This window comes from Salarias fasciatus, chromosome 23, assembly GCF_902148845.1.
Source record: "Salarias fasciatus chromosome 23, fSalaFa1.1, whole genome shotgun sequence".
Lineage (NCBI taxonomy): Eukaryota > Metazoa > Chordata > Actinopteri > Blenniiformes > Blenniidae > Salarias > Salarias fasciatus.
The window spans coordinates 8,557,322-8,576,965 of record NC_043766.1 but is presented as its reverse complement, the minus strand read 5'-3'; the positions used below and the strand labels follow the sequence as shown (position 1 = coordinate 8,576,965).

Sequence of the window (19,644 nt, the reverse complement as noted above, 5' to 3'; positions counted from 1 at the left end):
GGGTTCCGCTACCAGAACGCGTTTTTTAGACATCACTGCTGCTCGACGGTTTTTAGCTAATGCTCTTTTGTGCCATAAATCCTATTTGATGCATTGTATCTACCTGTCCTTTGGTTAGATAGGAGACATTTGGCTCTAGATGACCGCACATGCCCCTATATATCCCCTTGTTATAAAACATAGGATTGGGTATCGTGCCTTGCCGGGTGAGGGATATAGAGGCTTTGGCAGTGTTACTACATATAGGGTCATTTGATGACGAGTGGCAGACGAGTACTGAAGATAGAGGGGTTTATATGTTGTATTATTTGCAAGTAAAGGTTGACCCAGTGGGATATTTCACAGCAACTTCAGTTTAACAATATGTAGTGATAATTTAAAAGAAAGGGGCATTTTGAAACAATTGTTTTCCCTTTTATTCTCTTATCATCAACATTAAAAAGTAGCCAACTCTTATATGAAAACCACACAACTGACCTATCAAATATTCTAAAAACTCGAGGTTGACGGTCTGGGTGGTATACATATTTTATGGGTAAATTTCAATTCTAAGTTCGTCACGAGTAGTGATTTTTCATACTTTATACGTACAGATGACTTCTCAAAATACTGGATAAGTGTTGAGAATTAGTGGGCAGTAGCTTGAACTATATCCTGCTGGAGATACGGCGACATGGAGCATCTAACCTTGATGACCTGATATAAATTCTACCAAACCTAATCACACAATCTCCCTTCTTTAATTCCGCACTGCTGCTGACCCCTTTAGCCCTCTTCCATGTTGTTGCCCGCCTCTTGAGCGCAGGGTTGCGCACACAGCTTTCCACCCACCCCCAGGGGGCAAGACATCAGCCACACACACACACACACACACACACACACACACACAAAGCCACTTTGAGCAGTGTTGCCTGCCTGTTTGATACCACGTACCTCTTGACCCACCCTGACCTTCCTCTTGTACATACACAGCCAGATTGCTTTGTGAAATAAAGCTGTCAGTTGCCGGACTCAAATAAAAAACAGCCCCCCCTCTTACAGTCCTCCATGCCCCTGACACCACTGAAATATAGTTATAAATTGGAAGCGGATTACTTTTTTTGATCTTAATTCAAGTTTTGACAAGATATAAGAAGCATCATGTAGAAGCTGGTTGGAATCCGCCTTAGAGAAAATATTAATAGGACTGGAATTTCATTTTAACAAGTGGACAGTCAAGAGTTGATGCTGATTTCCTGTGTTTAATAGCGCAAACATAGGTGTGGCTTTACTGCATGTGGTGAACCTTGTGTGAAGAAAGGCTTGGGGGGGTGGGGGGGGGGGGGCATTTAGTTTTTGGTGAGACTGCTTTTTGGACTGACTTACAGTGGCATGCTGCAAGTGGAAAATGAACAAATACATGCAGTATCTGTTAGTTGCACACGTGTGTGTGTGTATTATCCACTCTGAAGCTGGACATTGACAACAGACTGGAGGAGACTAGCTGGCCCCGAGTGTTTGCCATATTGGACATTCCTGTTTCATACAAGTCCGGCATGAAAATTATGAGGCCTTGGTGCCTCTGAAGAGTCCTCCCAGTTCCTTTGAGAGCTGTGCAAACAAATGGGTTTGTTTGATTGCCGTTTATTTTGGTCTGGCTAAAAGGTGCGTGTGCTTCTGTGAAACAATGAGCTCTCGTAGTTAAATTCATACATCAGCTGTTCAGGCTTGGCGCTCACGTTACAGTAAGCGTGAAATCGTCGTCGACAATAACTTGTTAATGGTCATCACTGAGCGCAACCACTGGTATTCAGAGATCCTTTCAGCAGACAATAGAAACAGTAGCCTCTTTTGCTTGGTGACGCTGTCTCTGAGCAGTGTGTTTTCTTTTGTCAGAGCTTCTGTGCAGAAATCTACTTGAACTGTGTTTTGGTAGAAGTTTTGGTAATGAACTGCATTGAAATCACCACAGTTTTAACATGCTAAACACAGTCAAGACAAATAACAAGATCATCGCTGCCAGTTGCATTGATGAGCTCCAAAGTTTAACACACAAGGTGATCTTTCTTTTTTTTTTCCATTTCTTACAGAATTGTGCCAGTTCTCGACCCTCCAGCTCAGTTACCACTTCCCGCCCTGTCAGTTTCCCACTTGGAGCAACCCCGAGTCAGGAGGAGGAGGCCTGTCCATGCAGCGGCGCCCCGGCCTCCAAGATGGATGAAGAGAAGATAATAGGTGAGCTGTCAAGACGAAAGACAAATCAGACGTTTGTCCCCAACTAATTATTTCTGGCTCAATATGGTGGCATGTGGGAAACTGGTATCTAGTTAATACTTTATTGTAGCAGCTCTAATTACAGTTGTTTTTTCAAAGTAATTTGCAGCATCTTTGCAGGAATAGCAGCGTTATTGTGGTGAGAGTTGTATAACATATTCATAAAAATCTGAAGTGTTTTCAGCTGTAATGAATCAAATTATGCATTGTACGTTCACCAATTATCATAAACAACAAACAGACACAATAGCTATTGAACAGTATGTCATTTGTCAGGCGTAGTCCTCAGAGCATCTGTTAGTAAACCAGCTTCCACATTTTCACCTGTATTTTTTTTACACACAAATGGTTTTAATGGCTATATTTATATGACAATTTTAATTTAGAATAAAAATAATATCCTGTTTAGAAAAGCCCTTTAAGAAAGCAGGAACTGGAGGTTGTTTTCTTCTCGTAGACGTAAACCTGTCACCTCCGCCCCCTGTCCAATAAGAACACTTCTCAACCCTTCGATCTTAAGCAGAATGAATAAAGGCGATTCAGTGTGGTTTCTACCCCAATTCAGAATTTCTATTCCCATGTACACACGAAGGGAGGAAACTTTAATCCAAAATTATGTAATTCTAAATTAAATCACGTAACTGTGACCAGTGTTCACTGTGCTGGTAGAATGAATACTTGGATGGTGCAATCAGGTATTTTCAGATTATTCAAAGCATGATCTTTATTTCTTATGATTGAGCTTTTGAAATGTTATTTTATTCTAATCATTTTTATCAACCACATTGAATTAAGCATGAAATAGTGAAATGCACTGGCATCTAACTTAAAATGTAATATAGAATTGCAAAATTGTTTGCTGTTCAACCTAAATGTGCTACTTTTAAACATGATTAAGGTTAACTATGGAGGGATGGAAAAGTGTCTTTGATTCAATTTTCCTGCAGTTTCCTCCATTGATCAGGAGGATTGGAGACAGCTGTCGTTGGTACAGAACATAATAGTGGGTCACAATATTGCTTGCTAATTGGATTACTCTGCTGGCCTTGCTTCTCAAAAAGCACAACCAATCCACCATCATTTAAAAAGAACAAGGAAGGCCAACTATTGTGTGATTTTCTTTTAATTTTAATGAAAGATGAAATTTGAATATATAAGAATGAGTGAAATATTTTGTGGCTTGTGTACCTTTTTTTCTTAACTTGCCTTCTCTTTTGAAGAGAGCAGCACCTGTAGCCTTGCTTCTAGAAGTGGAAGTTTGCCTGTGAAGGATTTTAATTTTCACAGAGTAGTTTGTCGTACGCCACTAAGCTTTTCACATTTTTCACATATATAAATATAGAGAGAGAGATTTTTTTTTTTTTTTTTTAACAATTGAACATTGAAGTACTTAAGTCTGGCATGTGTGTTTGAGAATGTATGTGCATGGAGACGGGTTATGGTGGCTGCAGGGAGTTAGGTGGATGGTTGGGTTGGTTAAAGAGGAGGCAAGCTGCACCTTTTTACCCTCAAAATCTGCTGTATGATTGAAAAAGCCCACTTGAACACTGGAATCCCAATGACATCTTCCTCTCATGTTTTTCCGTTAAGAATCAGGGTTAGGAGGGTTCCTTTGAAAATGTGGTCTGCAATCAGTAACTTACTTTAGCTACCACACAATTTAAATAAAGTACTGGATTACTTTTTCTGTGCTTTTAATACTTTTAATACCAAACATATAGATAAAGACCAGAGGGTGAAGGAGATCTGTTACTTGCTCATTGTAGTTCTTTCGAGAAAGATTTCACTTGAACAGAGACACTCAATGATCTCAAGCGTACATACAAGTCAACTAAAATATGTTTGCTGTTTGCTTTCCTGAGTGACTTTCTTGTATACCTTTAATAATATTTGGGGCCATTTAAAGACACTTAATAGAAGTTCAGACAATGAATAATATTTCTGAAATTGAAGTTTGTATATCAAACTTGAAAAACTCCACAATATCAGTAGTTTGCAGGAAAAAAAAAAATTGACATCAGATGATCACTTAATCAACAGTCTCTCAATCATCAGTTTATGTTGTTTTATTTATTTACTTGAATAACATTTTTTGTTTGATGTGGTGCAACAACATTTTAATCTGATGAGCATTCTTTAAAAAGCTCCTCCTCCTTCTTTTTCTCCTTCTTTCATTCAGTGTGGGCACCAGCCTGAATAAACAACACAGGCATCCTGTTTGTTAGGGGAACCTCTGTAGACAAGATGTTTAGCCTACTTCCCGGTTCTGACAGTTCTGGAGGTTTCCAGCTTTCATAGCTCTCGTAAAACTTCAGCTGGGACTGACTTCCACACCATGTGGATTCCACAGATCAGATCACTCTGCTAGATCTGCCTACCAAAAATGAGATTTTCAGAATCCAGAAATAATTATTCCCACTCACATCAGAATGTTGGGGAAAAAAGCTGCACTCTACCTGAAGATTGTTCGCACACAGCTCACACAATATTAGAACCAAAGAGTAAAAACCTGTTTTTGAATGGAAAAAATGTATGGAGATAGTCCCCAGTCATTCTCTGCTTATATGTTTATATTCAAAAAGCTCCGTATTTGAAAATACCATTAAAAAATGTAGTATTAAACTTCAGATTCAGATTGTAAGCATGATGTGCAAGTAAAAGGGGTGGAATAATTACAATTACAGCCACACACACTCAAATATTCCTTCTCTGTTTCCCTTTGGCATATCTGCAAGACATTACAGCATAGGGTTCTGAAATGAGAGTCGTGGCTTGCCTGTTGATTGAAATCAGACATCTGAAATCTCCTGTTAAACTTTAACACTAACCAGACACCCTGGCTTCACTCTGGCTGCATGACCCATGCTGCACTCAGCAGATTTCAGACCCATTTGATTGTGGGAATGATTTTAGATACCGGTTTCAAAGAAGGGCAAAATAGATGGAGAGGTCAGCATTGTCAAAGAAAGATGTTCTTAATTTTACCTTTTGCAATGAATTTCTTTTAAGAAACAGTGCTGCCTCTTTTTTCTTAGTAGATGGTTAAAACATCTGCAAGATGATTTTGGATTTCTCAAAGACTCTTTGTGTGTCCTGGACCTAGAAAGCCTGTATAAAACCTGACAACCAATACTTCCCAACATCATTTGATACACTGTTTGGAAGAGGTTATTGTAAAATCTTCAGCTTGAAACCCACCACCACCAGAGGCAGCTGTCCTCTGAGCAGACCTCTGTGGTTTGGATTCTATAGTTAATGACACTTTATCTCTATTGAGACTGGTTTTCCAACTTTCTGTGAACAAAGCCCAAACTACTAGTACTCAGTAAATAACTTATATTATGTACAGTATATAGTGGATAACACATAAACACACTTTTTATTTACTCTCGGCAACTTTTTCTCTATATGTGTCATGTAGGTCTGACAGTAAATTAATATAGAAAAATGTCTCATCTAAGTATTGTTTTAATTGTAAACGTGCTCATATCAGGTTAGTTCACATCATATAAGGTTGTTCAAATACTGCAGATAGACTCACTCTGCCAGGTCTTCTCATGAGTTTATTAAATGGAGTGTCAACTGAAATTCTATTTGAATATACAGAAAATTTGAGAAATGACATTTCCTACAAAGCTGTACCTATTAATTAATTAATTACAATGACTCTGCTAATTTTAACACTTTGCATAGTGTCCCACTATGTGATCGCAAATATTTATTAAAATGAATGAAGTTAGATTCTTATGAAGTGTTAAACTATCTTTATCATGTTGAATTTCATTCCACAATTCATCACACATTTGATCTTGAATTTGTAAATAATATTTATGAATTAAGGATCACGACTACCTTAACATTAGTGTTTACAGTTTTAACAGGTCCATGCTTTTTGTCCAGAGTTTACACTCCTGGACCTCTAATATTGATTTGAAATATTTCTGTTGCTGACATATTCCTGTGTGATCCTCGTCCTCCTCTTTCAATAGACCAGCTCACAGATATTAAATAATCCTATATTCCATATTTCCATGACTGATTCATCAGGAAGCTAAATGTATAAAGCAAAGTTCCATGAAGTAACACAGCTGCAGAAATCTTGAGGTTATCTTATTAAATCCATTCAGTGCCTCTCTAATCTATTCATAGCTCAGTGTTAGGGGAAATGCAACTGGTTTTGCACAATGAAGCACTAAGTCTGGAGTTGGTTCCATGTTACACCATACTGAACAGTACTGATAATATCCAACATTATCTGTACAGTTATCTCTGATAATCACAGTGTAATTAGTGAAAGGCAACAACATTCTCTGCCAGCTTGTTTCTTATTAAGTGTTTACACATGTAACTGCACTGAAAGTCTACATATGGGGCCATATGTCTTTTTAGGTTTCAAGCAGAAACTGGAAATAAACAGATGGATCCATTTGTTTTTACAATAACCACAACATCTACTAAATGTTAGTGGTATGTCGCAAATACAAGGTCAACCCTTCTGTGCATGTGTGCGTGCATGTGAGTGTGCATGGACACGCGCAAGTGAGTGTGCACAAGTGTGCGTCTTTGTGTTTACTCAAGTTTGTTGGCACAATGTCCACAGCAGACAGTGGGTTATTTTCAGAGTACAGAAATTTAAACAAAGTGAAGCACATATTTCCTTTGAGTAGAAAGAAGGACAAGTGCATAATGAAGGAATAAAAGAGGAATAGGGGATGAAGTGTGGGGGGATTTGAATTGAAAGGGCTGTGTGGGTGTTTGTGTATGTGCATGAGTGTTGCATTTCTGATGAGGGGCCCTGTACAAAGGCTGAGTTGAAGGTTACAAGCCCTTATAATATGTTAGGTCATTGGTGTTACCTCATCCCATCTTCTTGCTTTGTTAAAGCCTCTCACTCGACAAGCAAACATGGCCAAGCAGTTATCTTTCTTTTATGGTTCATGCTTTGAATCACAAAGGTCACCGAGTTTTCTGTTTGGGTCTCATTTGCTTTGGTGCTAGAGTGGACTGTAGGCATTTTTTCTGTGTGTGTGTGTGTGTGTGTGTGTGTGTGTGTGTGTGTGTGTGTGTGTGTGTGTGTGTGTGTGGCTATGTCACACTGTTTCATTTCCAATTACTCATCCTTCATGTATTGATAATCTCAGAATTCTGCTGCATCTGTGAGGGTTACACATATGTAACAGTCCTCATTAGACACTTTCTTTAAGTTATTTTTTGGCAGCAGTCATTCAGTGTGTCAATGTTTAATCAGTTTCTGTACCTTTTTTTTTTGATTAACACAAGTTTACAAGTTGACTGTAATTATATGTCTTTGGCGAAGAGCTGTGTAGCATTATATTTCATAGAAAACCTGATTTCTGGTGTCATATTCAGTTTGAATAACTCATCTTGTAAGAACCATATGGCTGCACAATGCTGACATCTGACACCCCGTCCTCTTCCTCTCTTCCTAACATGTGTTCCTCAGCATCCCTTGCAATTAGGGGCCTTGTTAGATAGAAAGTTGTGTGGCGGCGTATTGCATGCATCCTCCACAGATTACACACAGATCTCCGTTGACAACACCTCTTACTTCCCTCCACCCACATACCATCACTTGTCATGCACATTTAGCCGAGTTCATTGACATGCAGCAGAGTCCCTCAATCTGAAAATACTGAAGAATAGAAAGAAGGAAAGTTCCCTGGTGGAATGACAACATGTTTGCAGCAATTTCATCCGGTTGCTGGCCTTTTAATGTCTCTTTGGACATCCACTAATTCACTATAGGTATGGAATGCATTAGTTTATACAGCTGTACTAAACAAAGTCAAATGTTTTAGGTTGACTACTTTGACGATATTGTACATCAAGACAGAGAATATTTTAGCCATAGATGTGAAAGCTATCAGAGGAAAACTTCCAACTAATTAAACTATCATGAATCCTAAAGATATTCTGCCAGAACTCTGTGTAAAAACTCTTTATTACATTTAGTAGAGAGATAATACAAGTCCTAACTTAAAAACCTAAATTAAATATTCTCTGAAGCATTATTGCCATTGAATATGTGATATGAAAAGAGGATAAGTTTCTGGAATAGTCAAATGGTCATTTAGGGATTTTTGAGTATATGACACATTGTATTTTAACGAAATGAATTCAGCCGTCAAGAGACTGCTGCTTGACCCCTCTTTGTGTGTCTTTTTTGTATGCTTTTTTTTTCTCAAATTGGATGTGGCTGAGTAAATCTGATATGGTGGTAAATTACATTATGATATTCAGATACCCTTGATTACAACTCAAGTGTCTGCGATGGATGAATTAGTTATTTAACTGGTAAGGCTTTCCTTGAATGTTAAGTGAAGATATCTTTGTGTGTGTTTTGTAATTACAGTATTTTTTATTCTTTTGAAATAATTGTCTGCAATGTCATGAAGTTGGATTCAACAGTGAGGATTTTGTGCTTGATATCTATTCAGCCTTGAGAGATTGGTTAGTAGGCACCTTCATCTCTTTTGTGGAAAAATCTTCTTTGTATCGTCTGTCAGTTAAAACTTTTAGTAATAAGACTCAGACGGTTGGAGACAGAGAATCGCAAGGCGGATTTGCATTTGTGACCTGACAGGACAGTAATAATTACCACACTGGAGGTGAGGTGTGCGTGTGCGTGTCTGTGTGACGGAGAGGTATTTGGCCTCTGAACGGCAGCTTGTGTTCAATGTCTCTCTGATGCAAAGTGATGTGTGCTAATTCTACATCTGCTCTAACCAAACAGAGCTGCAAAGTTCAGCCAAGTCCCCCCCTCAAAAAAAAAAAAAAAAAAAAAAGAAAGATCACTTCCTCAATACTTATCTTTCCTCTCTGTCCACCAGTAAATTGCACAGTGTTGCATCCTTTTTGCAAGTTCAAATGATTGACAAATAGCTGGATGTAACTTAAGGTTGGAGTTTTATTTCGTGCGTGTCTTTATGTGTGTGTGTGTGTGTGTGTGTGTGTGTGTGTGTGTGTGTGTGTGCGCGTGTGTGTTCGCGCACGTTGAATATTGAAGTTTTGCTCGTTGGCTTGGCCGTTCGGAGGATATGTGTCCCTGAAATGGCCTCTTGTCATGTGAGCCCCAGCTTTGAGTGCTTGATTGTACTGTTACAGTGTAAATACCCAAACAAACACGCAGCGTGTTCAAAATCTGCGATTGGTTTCTGGACTATTTACATTCTTTCCCTCCTTCCAACATTTCTTTCACTGTTACACTTGCATTTCATATCTTACTTTCTGTTTTCCTTTTGAAGCATTGTCTCTTCTTTTTTATTAATTTGATATGTTTCCTTAAATTAATTAACACTTTTCAGATGCAATTTTAATTTTAATGCCACAGTTTAGTCCAAAGAATCAGAAAGTGTTCTTACATAATTTGAGAAACTTCAACAACTGCGTTTCCTGTACTTGCGTTGCATTCTGGCATTTTGTATTCATCATACCCAAAGAAACATCCAGAGATGAAATATTGAGCCCATTTGTTTGTTCTTAAGTGGCTTTAAGCGCAACTGTTTATGCGTATTCGCCCAACCGCTACAGAGCATACCAGGCTTTAAGAATTTGTTTTCCACAGCTGTTCTGCATAAAAACGCCACGCTATCACGCACAAGCGAAAGTCAGGCGAAGGGAATCTATTCATAATTCAAAGAAACAACACCACACAAGCTGTGGCGGTGTCAGATATAACAAATTGAGGAGGAAAAGAGTAGAATTTGTATCTGCTTACAGAGGTTGACTACATTATACATACTGCAGGAGCCGCTGAGTGTGGGGTAATAGGATATATGATGGATGGCCAGGCCACATGGGCTCCCATTCCTCTGGGTTATTCATCTATTTATCTGCTTATTTATTTATTCTTTCACCCAGAGAGACCCTCACAAACTCAAGATTTGCCTAAGGTGCATAATAGTAAAAACAAAAACCAAAAAAAAGGAAAGCTGCGTATTGCCCAGTATGGAAATATGCCTGAAAACTCTTAAGGTCTGGAAGTCTTTTTTTTTTTTTTTTTTTTTTTTTTTTGTCAGGTGTGCTGGTGTTTATTGGTGGTATGGTGGACTTGTAGTTTGCTGACTTTTTCTCAATTAGAGTAGAGACCAAAGATAATATTTTCTCTCTTGAAACATTTTTGAAATAACAATCAAACTCTGCTGTTTTGTCAGTTTGCAGTGAACCTCTCATCTGTTTTAGATGCAGCCATGTTGGATTGTCAATCAATCAGTCAATCAATGTATTTTTTTTTTAAATATATTTTAGTAGTATACAATGATTATACAACACATACAGTAGACTTTGGCTTTACATTAATATGACTCAAATGGCAGACTGTTGCTTTGACGCCGTTGGAACATTTCGAACTTCGAGGTTGTATGTGCCACAAAGTAAGTAATTCACTGCCATAACGCTGGGAGGCCCTGCGTTTCTGAAGGATTTATCACGAAAACTCGCCAAACGGCGTTTTTACTTTTCAGTTGTGTTGGTTTGTAGAGGTGGCTGCACTTTCTGTCCTTTACATAAAGCACATTTCAGCAATTTAAACATTGTGATGTACGGACCAAACTGAAAAAGTTGCAGAGCAGATCAGTCACAGCCCTTGCGATCTGCATGACTTCAACGTGCCACTGCAGCTTTTTGGTGATGCATGTCAGACAACGCAGAGGCTCTAGAGGTGCGGTTCATGGTGACACAGAGGGTTTGCGTTGTGACGGCATCTATGTGGCGCGTTACCATAAATTGGCCTTTAGTGTCACAATCTGTCACAAATTTTGCTTGACCTTCTAATGACTGTTACTTGTTCACATATTTTTTTTGCAATGTGATTTGAAGGAATGACTGTTGGAGCTTCTTGCTGCAAGTGGAGACAGTTATGGAAGTCAGGCGTGGGAATGCAACAGCTACGGTTTTGCGCCATATTGTCCTGATAAGCTGCCATCATCTGGTTTACATAGCATTTAATCAAAAAATGTGTTTTAGTTAACTGCTAATAATCAGTAGGTTTATAAATATCACTTTTTAATGATAATCTGGGAATAATAAACAAGCCAACTCAAACTCTTTCATTTCAAATACCCAGTTTCATCACAAATTGAACCTTGGTTAGTGTTAGTTCAGGTACTTTGAGCACGAATGTACATTATGTCATAATTTCATAAGCTTTCAAATGAAATTCAAATAGGCAAATCATAATAAAAGCATTTAGAACACACGCACACAAAAAACAATTGAATTAAATGAAAAATAAACACAAGCAACAACCATATAGCATGGTTAAGATGTGGATAAAAATAAAACCGTCAGTAGTTTGAGTCTATTACTGACATCCAGTGATGGGAAATGCCACCTTCCAATTGTTACTCAAATTATAGTTACTGGAGTGATCTGGTCTTGTTGAATACTGGCTGACTGTTCCTCCAGGGTCTTTTGAGTTGTCTTTATATTTACATCTAAATGATACATCAGTGTCAAAGAAATGACCAACTCAGTGGAAACTCTGATCATTTATGGCATATTGTGAGGATGCAATGTGTTGATGTGGCCTTAAAATAACTCCATTGGCTCTGGTCTCTTTGTATCTTTATTATAGTCTCACATCTGGGTTTATTTGACCTAATTTTATGAATTTTAAAATCAACATTTTTGTCAGGAATAGTGGTATAGTGCAACATAAGTTTTCAATTTTGTTTATTAAATGTAGCAGTGGTGCAGTCTATATTTTTCTCCTGCTGGTTACAGAATCACACTCACTCATATTTTATTTGGTCTGCCTGTCACTATATGCCTTTTTTTTTTTTTTTTGCTGTTCACCTATCTGAACATTTCTCCAAAAGATCATGAAAATATTCACATGATGTGCTGCTTCATATTTTGTATTGAAAGGAAAACAAACGTTTGGAACACTCTAGTATTAATAGTGTCCAGGAGCAGTTAGCCACAAAGCGTAAAGAGAAGCCCACCGGGGCGTCTGTGACAGAGAGTCAGCAGCCACCACATGTAATTGTCGGCTAAATGCCTTTTATGTTTAACCCCGTCACTCTTCCACTATCAGGGGTGTCATTCAAGGACCTGCACCACGCGCCCTGGGGCAGGTCAGCTCCCCTCGGGCAGCCTGTCTTATAGTTTTTCACTTCCCCCACCCCACATCACCCCCCCCCCCCCCCCACCCCCCCACCAAAGAGGGGACAGAGATGTTTTTTTCCTAAATAATATCAATACATTGTTAAATTGAATTCTTTTATTAAACTGAAGAATGCATCACCATGTCTGATAAGCTATATTCCACTCTTTCTTTTATGTGTTTACACAAGTGCTTTTCCATACACAGTAAATAAACCATTTTTCTGCACATTTCTGAACGTAGCGCTGACTACTACTTCCACCGTTCAGCTCCCAACAGCCCCTGTGAACGAATATCAGCACCTCTACCCCCTCCTCCGGAGAATTTTTCTATCATCCTCATCTCAACAACCCATGGCAACGACATAGCGGGCAGCTTACGACAAAGCAAAGTGGGGAAAAACGGAGAGAGGAAGGCAGTAAGGGATGTGAGGTGGGGGGGTTTAGGCCGTAGATCAGGACAGGGAGGATGGCGGCACGACCAGGAGGTGACAGGGGAATAACATCCCTTTCTCCTCAATCGACAGGGACCATAACTCCTGCCTCTCCAGGGACAGATTGAGAAAGGCAATAGCCCTAGGGGCTGTGAAGCACGGATGCTTAGGAGAATTGAAAGTTAAAAGAAAAACGCAGTTTGCCGAGCCACTGCCACTGATTGAGCCAACAGCACCACTCGTAGCCACTGGAAATGTTCTCATTTCTCGTAAGTCGGGGATGGCGGTTGAAAGGCCCAGGCGGAATACTGTTAATATGGATGAGGAAAGTTTAAATCCTCAGGGATTGTTGGCAAGTTTATTTTTGTTTTTGCTGAATCTGTACATGTTTTTTTTTTTTTTTTTTTGAGAGAGAGAGAGATGAAATTTACTTCTTTAAAGATACGTTTTCTATTTTTACTTACGGATTTGTAGCGATTTTGCTCCACTTGACTTTTAAAGACCTGAAATTGCTTTTCTCTTAGGCAGAATTAAAATCTTCTCAAGTGCCAGACCTTTGTGCTGCAATGAATTTTTTTGATGTGTGTGGATTTTGACTATTCAGCAGCAGGCTCAGATTTTGATTTGTAATTATATTTAGCTGTCAACATTCAAACAAACCACTTTAGCAAGTACCTGACCTAATGGTAAGAGTTGAATTGTTCCATAAACTCAGCTCCAAAATGATCAGCTGTGAATAACATGTAGACTACCAATACTTGATTTTACATACAGGATTCGAATTATATGCGGTTAGCACCTTCTTTATATTTTTATTTACACAACAAAATATAGACCACAATTCCAAGTACCTCAAACTAATTATATTCATTTCAGTTACCAAAGGAAACAAGTTGAAAAGAAGGACATTATTAGAAAGTGTGTTCCTCTGTGTTGTGGTACACCAGAGTTAAGGAACTTTCCAGAAAACTTTCATCTGGGCCAAATTACGTGCAGCACATTTAGTAGAAGTTGGTAAGTAAGCATGGCGGGAAGCTTAAAGTTTGTAGAATAACTCTCATGGTGACTGTTTAACTGTATTTGATCTGGTCTCTTTCTGTTTACGTCATTTATTTCGTCCCAGACACACGTCCTCCCATCTTATATTCTTCCTTTTATTGTCTTTGTCACTTTACTTCTCTTCCTGCACCTCTTCCTTCACTTCGCAACAGTCTCCCACATTTAGAAAGGGTGGAATGGCTCGGCAGGCACATAGCAGCTTTTATAGCCTGATCAATTTTACAGTGGCTTATTGAATAGCTTTTAATGCCCTCCTTTATTTTCAGCTGTAACGTGCCGAGCGCCTGCTGCTCGAGGGCTGATGCGATGGCTTGAGAGAGAGGGAGGGGAGGGGGGGGGGGGGGGGGGGGGGGGGGGCGTCAATAAATTTTAATACATTGTCTCTGGAAAATTACACATGTTTAATCATTGATTTTTATGGGCTCATGATGATAACATTATCCCATTGGGTGAGGGTGGGCTCATAAAAGAAAAGAGGTTGAATTAGTTATGACATTTTAAAGACCCATCTTGATAAAAGGAACTGTTGGCGTAACCAAGTTTCTTTGTCTAATATACATTATATTGATCGGTACACTGACTGTAATATCCAATCAGTAACAATTTAATCATTTTGCAGTTGTAAAGTGAAACCTTTCCCAGCCGCATTGCACATTCTTTTTGTCTAGAAATCAGTTTATTTGTGTGATGCTGAGAAGATTAAATATCAACTTTGTGTACAAGAAATTAAGATCCAAAATAATTGAAAATATAAAGGAAAAAAACTAAGTGCGATGCCAGTGATTTTGCTCCTGCAGCAGCTATTTAGAATTGAAATAAGTTTGAGCTAAAGTACTTTTGTGCACAGTGTTGCTGTCCTTGGCAGCAACAGATCATTGAAAGTCTACAACAAGTGCCAACTTGATTGGACTGGATTTTTGGAAGCTTTTCATTTTTCCCATTAACATTTCCAAACTTTTAACACGTTAGCCCCAATAAAATATGTTACTGCTGTCTTTGTGTAGCTTATTTCTTCATCATTTCATTACGCTGTCATTTCAGTTTACTCACTCTGTTGCTGTTAACGCTTGTCCCTCTAGTAAGATGACCTAAGGACTTATTTTCTCACTTTCCTTCAAACCTGTTCTCTCTTTCACTTACATTTCTCTACAAAGTCGTTCCTGTGTTTTTCTGAACTAACCTTGCTGAGTTTGGTTATTAATAATTGAATATTGTGAAAATTGTGGCACAAAATGAACATTGAACTAATAATTTCAGAAATACATATCATATGTTCTGCGTAGCTGAAACACTAACATAGTGTACGGTTTTAGACTTGTTTTTGTTGCTGGATTCATTTTGCATTTCTCTCGGCAACGAGGGTGCAAGAAAGGTGAAATTTAAATGTGTGCACCAAGATTTATCGACTGCATATAAAAAAAAAATATCAGGATCATTAAGTCCAACTCTACTGCCATCAAGCTGATGAAAGCTGGCAAACACGTAGACCTCATAATGTCTGGTGTCTGTGTGTGTGTGTGTGTGCGCGCGCGTGTGTGTGTCTGCGTATGTGTATGTGTGTATAAGAGATGTGATAAGGTAGATTGACTTCTAATATAAATGGCAGAGGTGTCTACAGACACCCGTATAGCTGTGCCCTTTGTGTCCCTGTCTGGCAATACTGTGGTTTTGTGCGTGTGCGTGTGTGTGTGTGTGTGTGTGTGTGTATGTCTTCATATTGTATTTAGCACACACTGCATGAAAGTTGTGACTGTTTCCATTTGTGACATTCAGATTTTTATTGGGTGCGTGAGGAAACAAGTTGACCATCTTCCAAAAGTTTCCACACACATTTTCATATACTGTATGCCCATCTATGTCTCTGTGTTTCTCTCTCTGTTACACACAGACACCCACACACACACACACACACACACACACACACACACACACACACACACACACACACGCACACACATGTCCCAGACATAAAACACAAACACACGCCGGGGCAGGTTAGCCCTCCTCTGCACCAGCACCTGCTCCGCTGAAGGTGAAAGAAGTGCTCACTTGAGCTCATTGAAAAGTAGATGTGACAGTAAATTTTTCAGGCCCTTGTGAGATGGGAGATCTTGTTATAGCAGTCAGGATGGGGGTCAGGGCAGTGGCTGCTTGATGATTGAGGAAAAGAGAAGTAAATTCATTCTGCTTCGGGCACTTTGTCAAGTGCCAGTAGCTTACCGTTGAGAGCCACTCACCCATCACCGTGTTACGGCCCCAGAGGTCACATCCACCACCATAAATCTGCCGCGCCTCCTCGCCTGCTAAACCTATTGCCTTACCCCGACTGAGCGGGAGCAGGGAGAGAAGCTGCAGCTGCCGCCGCTGCTGCTCGTAGTTATTCAAATGAAAAAAAAAAAAAAAAGACAGAGGGGAGAATATAGATTCTCCTTTTTGATGTTGCTGATGGTGTAACAGCAGGACACACTGGGTGTGTAGTCACAGGGGAGAGCTTTACATTGGGACAAATGTGTGTGTTATGTGTGAAAGAAAGTCTGAATGATGAGATAGAGAGCGTGTGTATGTGTGTGTGTTTGTGTGTGTGTGTGTGTGTGTGTACATATATATATATATATATATATATATACACACACATACAATCTCTGTCTGTGTTCCTGGGGATCAGTGTGTCAAGCCTTGTGCCCATGGAAGCTACCCTAATGCCCTCACCCAGCGGGTTTTAAACTCCCTTGACACACACACCTGCTTGTCCTTCACAGACAGCCTCAGTTCATACGGCACACATGATGCTCTGGCCGGATGGTGGATGTGCAGAAACTGATAATCAGGACATTTGTCCACTCGGTGCTGCAAAACCACGTTTGTACACAGTTCTTTATTTTTTTCTGAAATGATGTGTTTGCTCCCCAAAATGTCATATTTAAGGCAAATTATTATGTGAATGATATGCATACTTTGTCCTGTGTCACTGTGAAATACGTGCAGAAGCCTACAAGGTAAAACTACACAGAAGACCGGACTCAGAGAATGTGAACAAAATATATTGTGGGAAATCATATGATAGATATGACAAAGAGAGAGCAAAGCAATATGCAAATTAAGGTCTTCAAAAAGAGAAGGTGCCACACAATGTCTCGGTGGAGATTAGTGAAGTGTTGATGCATATTTTTACTTAACATTTTCAAGTGAACAGAGTAAACAAAGGTAGAAAGAAACATTTGCAAGATTTTCTGTTTTTGCCTTGCAGACTGCAATCGTCTGCTTTTTGCATAAAGTCATCCTTTTATGATAGCTACTCCATCAAATTTCTTAGCATTGCATAGATGATGAATATACACGTAGATGTTTTCTCATGCAGTGTTAATAGTAAATGAAGCACTTTGCAAAACCCCTGATGGATCACAGTGAAGATATTAATCCATGAATCAACCACTTAGTGGGGTCACGCACAAACATCATGGAGCTTAGCATAAAAACACAACTGTAAACGACTTTTTTTTGTGTAAACCACAGTCCTGTCCCATAAACAGTGAAAGACTTTAAACCAAAACTGTCATTTTTGAAGTTTTCATGGGATGCAATGAAATAAAAAAAAAAACGGCTTTTTATGCCTATGTGTTAAATAAGCCTAAAATGTCACTCATACTAATGTGAATTCTGACTTTAGAATTTATAAATGTGTTATTTAGAGTGATGTAGACCAACTTTTGTACACCATCAGTGTGGAATTTGGCATTTTGATTCCAAAATTAGAGTACCTCCCTTTTTATTTTTATTTTTTACACAGAGACAGTCATGCACAGAGAACCATGTGGGGATCTTGTTCTCCACTGCTGAATTGATACCTGATATATTATTATGACATTATTTATTCTCGTGCCACATGCTATCATTTTTCCAGGATGGTGGTATCGCACTAAACGCAGGAGAAAGAGAAGAGATGTCTGTCTGCTGTGGTTATGTTGGTTTTTGGATGCATGTGTACAGAGTGAGAGCGATCACTTTCTGAAGTTTGTCATCTTGCACCATAATTACACCTGCCCCAACTTCATGTCTTCACTGGCATTCGTGTGCACGTACGCACGCGCACGCCTTTCAAGCTTGTAGTATGTGACCACCAGCCTGCTTTTAATAAAGCCTCTTATTAGGTGGTGATTATCTTGCCTGCGTCTGGCTTCTTTCAGCAACTGACTGGAAGTTGGAGAGGCCAGGGGCACAGTGGGAAAAACCGAGTGAAAACTTCCTGAACCCAGCGTTCACCCCCCCACCCCTCACCTCCAGTGTACCCCTCACCCTCTCAGGAAAGCACCAATAGTCTCTCTCATATTTTCTGCAAACTTTTGCCGTATCTTATTAAGTGAAGTAATGTTTAAGAGTAGCTTTGTCTGGGTTTTATATAAATGTTCACACCGTTAGCCTCCAACACCACCTTTCTGCTGAACTGCGCCATCAAAATCACCCTTCAATTCATCTTCAGCACATTCACTCATGGGTTACAATCACCATTTTTATCACCATCTTTTTCAACCATTATAGCACATTTTATACTTTCAAGTGAATTTTATGATTTCTTTTTATAGCTCATTGACTGTCGCTACAATTGTAGTAGCAGTTGTTCAGGAACCTTTAACACTGTGCAACATCGGATCCGCAGCTGATTGCAGTGTTCACTTGAACATATCACCTAAAACTGCAGGTTACGAGCATTGAATCGGCACTTGAGAAACGCACATATGAACACAATGAACACAATTTCTTGTATTGTCACTGCCACTTCAAGCACCACTGGAACATCTTAAAAGACAGATTGTTACTCCGCAATATGGAAGAAGAAAAAAAAAAAGTACTTTTGAAAAATCATACCGAGTAAAAGGAAAAGAGATAGATGGTACACAGCATGCCAAGATCCCAAGGGCCTGGCTGGGACCTTTGTAAGAGCACACGCATCAGCTGTCCCTCAATAGGTTTCCAAAGAGCCGTAACAGAGAAACACAATAGATTGGACAGATGGTACCAAACAAACTGCAGTCGGTTTGATGCTATTAAAAGCTGTTTACCTCTTGCCAGACGCTAGTAAGTGTATTGGCTGCATTGTGTGTGTCATTTGTTAGTGATTTAATGTGTTTTTGACAACAGATTTTGGTATCTCACAAAAGCCATTTTTAGGGGTTTTTTTTTTTTTTTTCTAGGCACCAATTTAGATTTGTGTGTGTGTGTGTGTGTGTGTGTGTGTGTGTGTGTGTGTGTGTGTGTGTGTGTGTGTGTGTGTGTGTGTTCTTGTATTTCTATCCTTGTCGGGGCCAAATGTCCCCACAAGGATAGCAAAACGTGGAACGACGTGCCTTGTGGGGACCTTTTTCCGGTCCTAAGTAGGAGAAACAGTGTTTTCTTGACCATGTTGTTGTTACTGAAAAAAGTAAAAGTGCAAAAACATTTCTTTAGGGTTAGGCTTTGTTTTGGTGTGGGTTAGGGTTAGGGTAAGGGTCAGGGTTAGGGGCTAGACATGAATGGGAGTCAATGGACGGTCCCCACAAGGATAGAAATACGAGACTGTGTGTGTGTGTGTGTGTGTGTGTGTGTGTGGTGGTGGTGGTGGTGGTGAGGGGGAGGCGGGAAGCATTTGTGAAAATTAAGATTCAATTACAGGAAATATATGAACACATGATTATGAAGCACTCAATATGTGCCAGCCAGTTGTGTAGGGCCTGACAAACCGTTGGCTGATAACCAATAAACAGACAAGCATGAAAAACAGATTCCCCCCACCCCGCCT

The 19,644-nt window shown here is 39.4% G+C and overlaps 1 protein-coding gene across 1 annotated transcript in view; it reads left to right on the top strand.

Annotated features, from left to right (window-relative positions):
• The window catches only part of LOC115382006 (adhesion G protein-coupled receptor L3-like), an 84,832-nt gene that overhangs the window by 45,476 nt on the left and 19,712 nt on the right, over positions 1-19,644 (top strand). Inside the window, exon 23 of the mRNA XM_030083652.1 lies at positions 2,070-2,214. Within this exon, the coding sequence (XP_029939512.1) occupies positions 2,070-2,214 (145 nt within the window). The remainder of the gene's footprint in view (positions 1-2,069; positions 2,215-19,644) is intronic.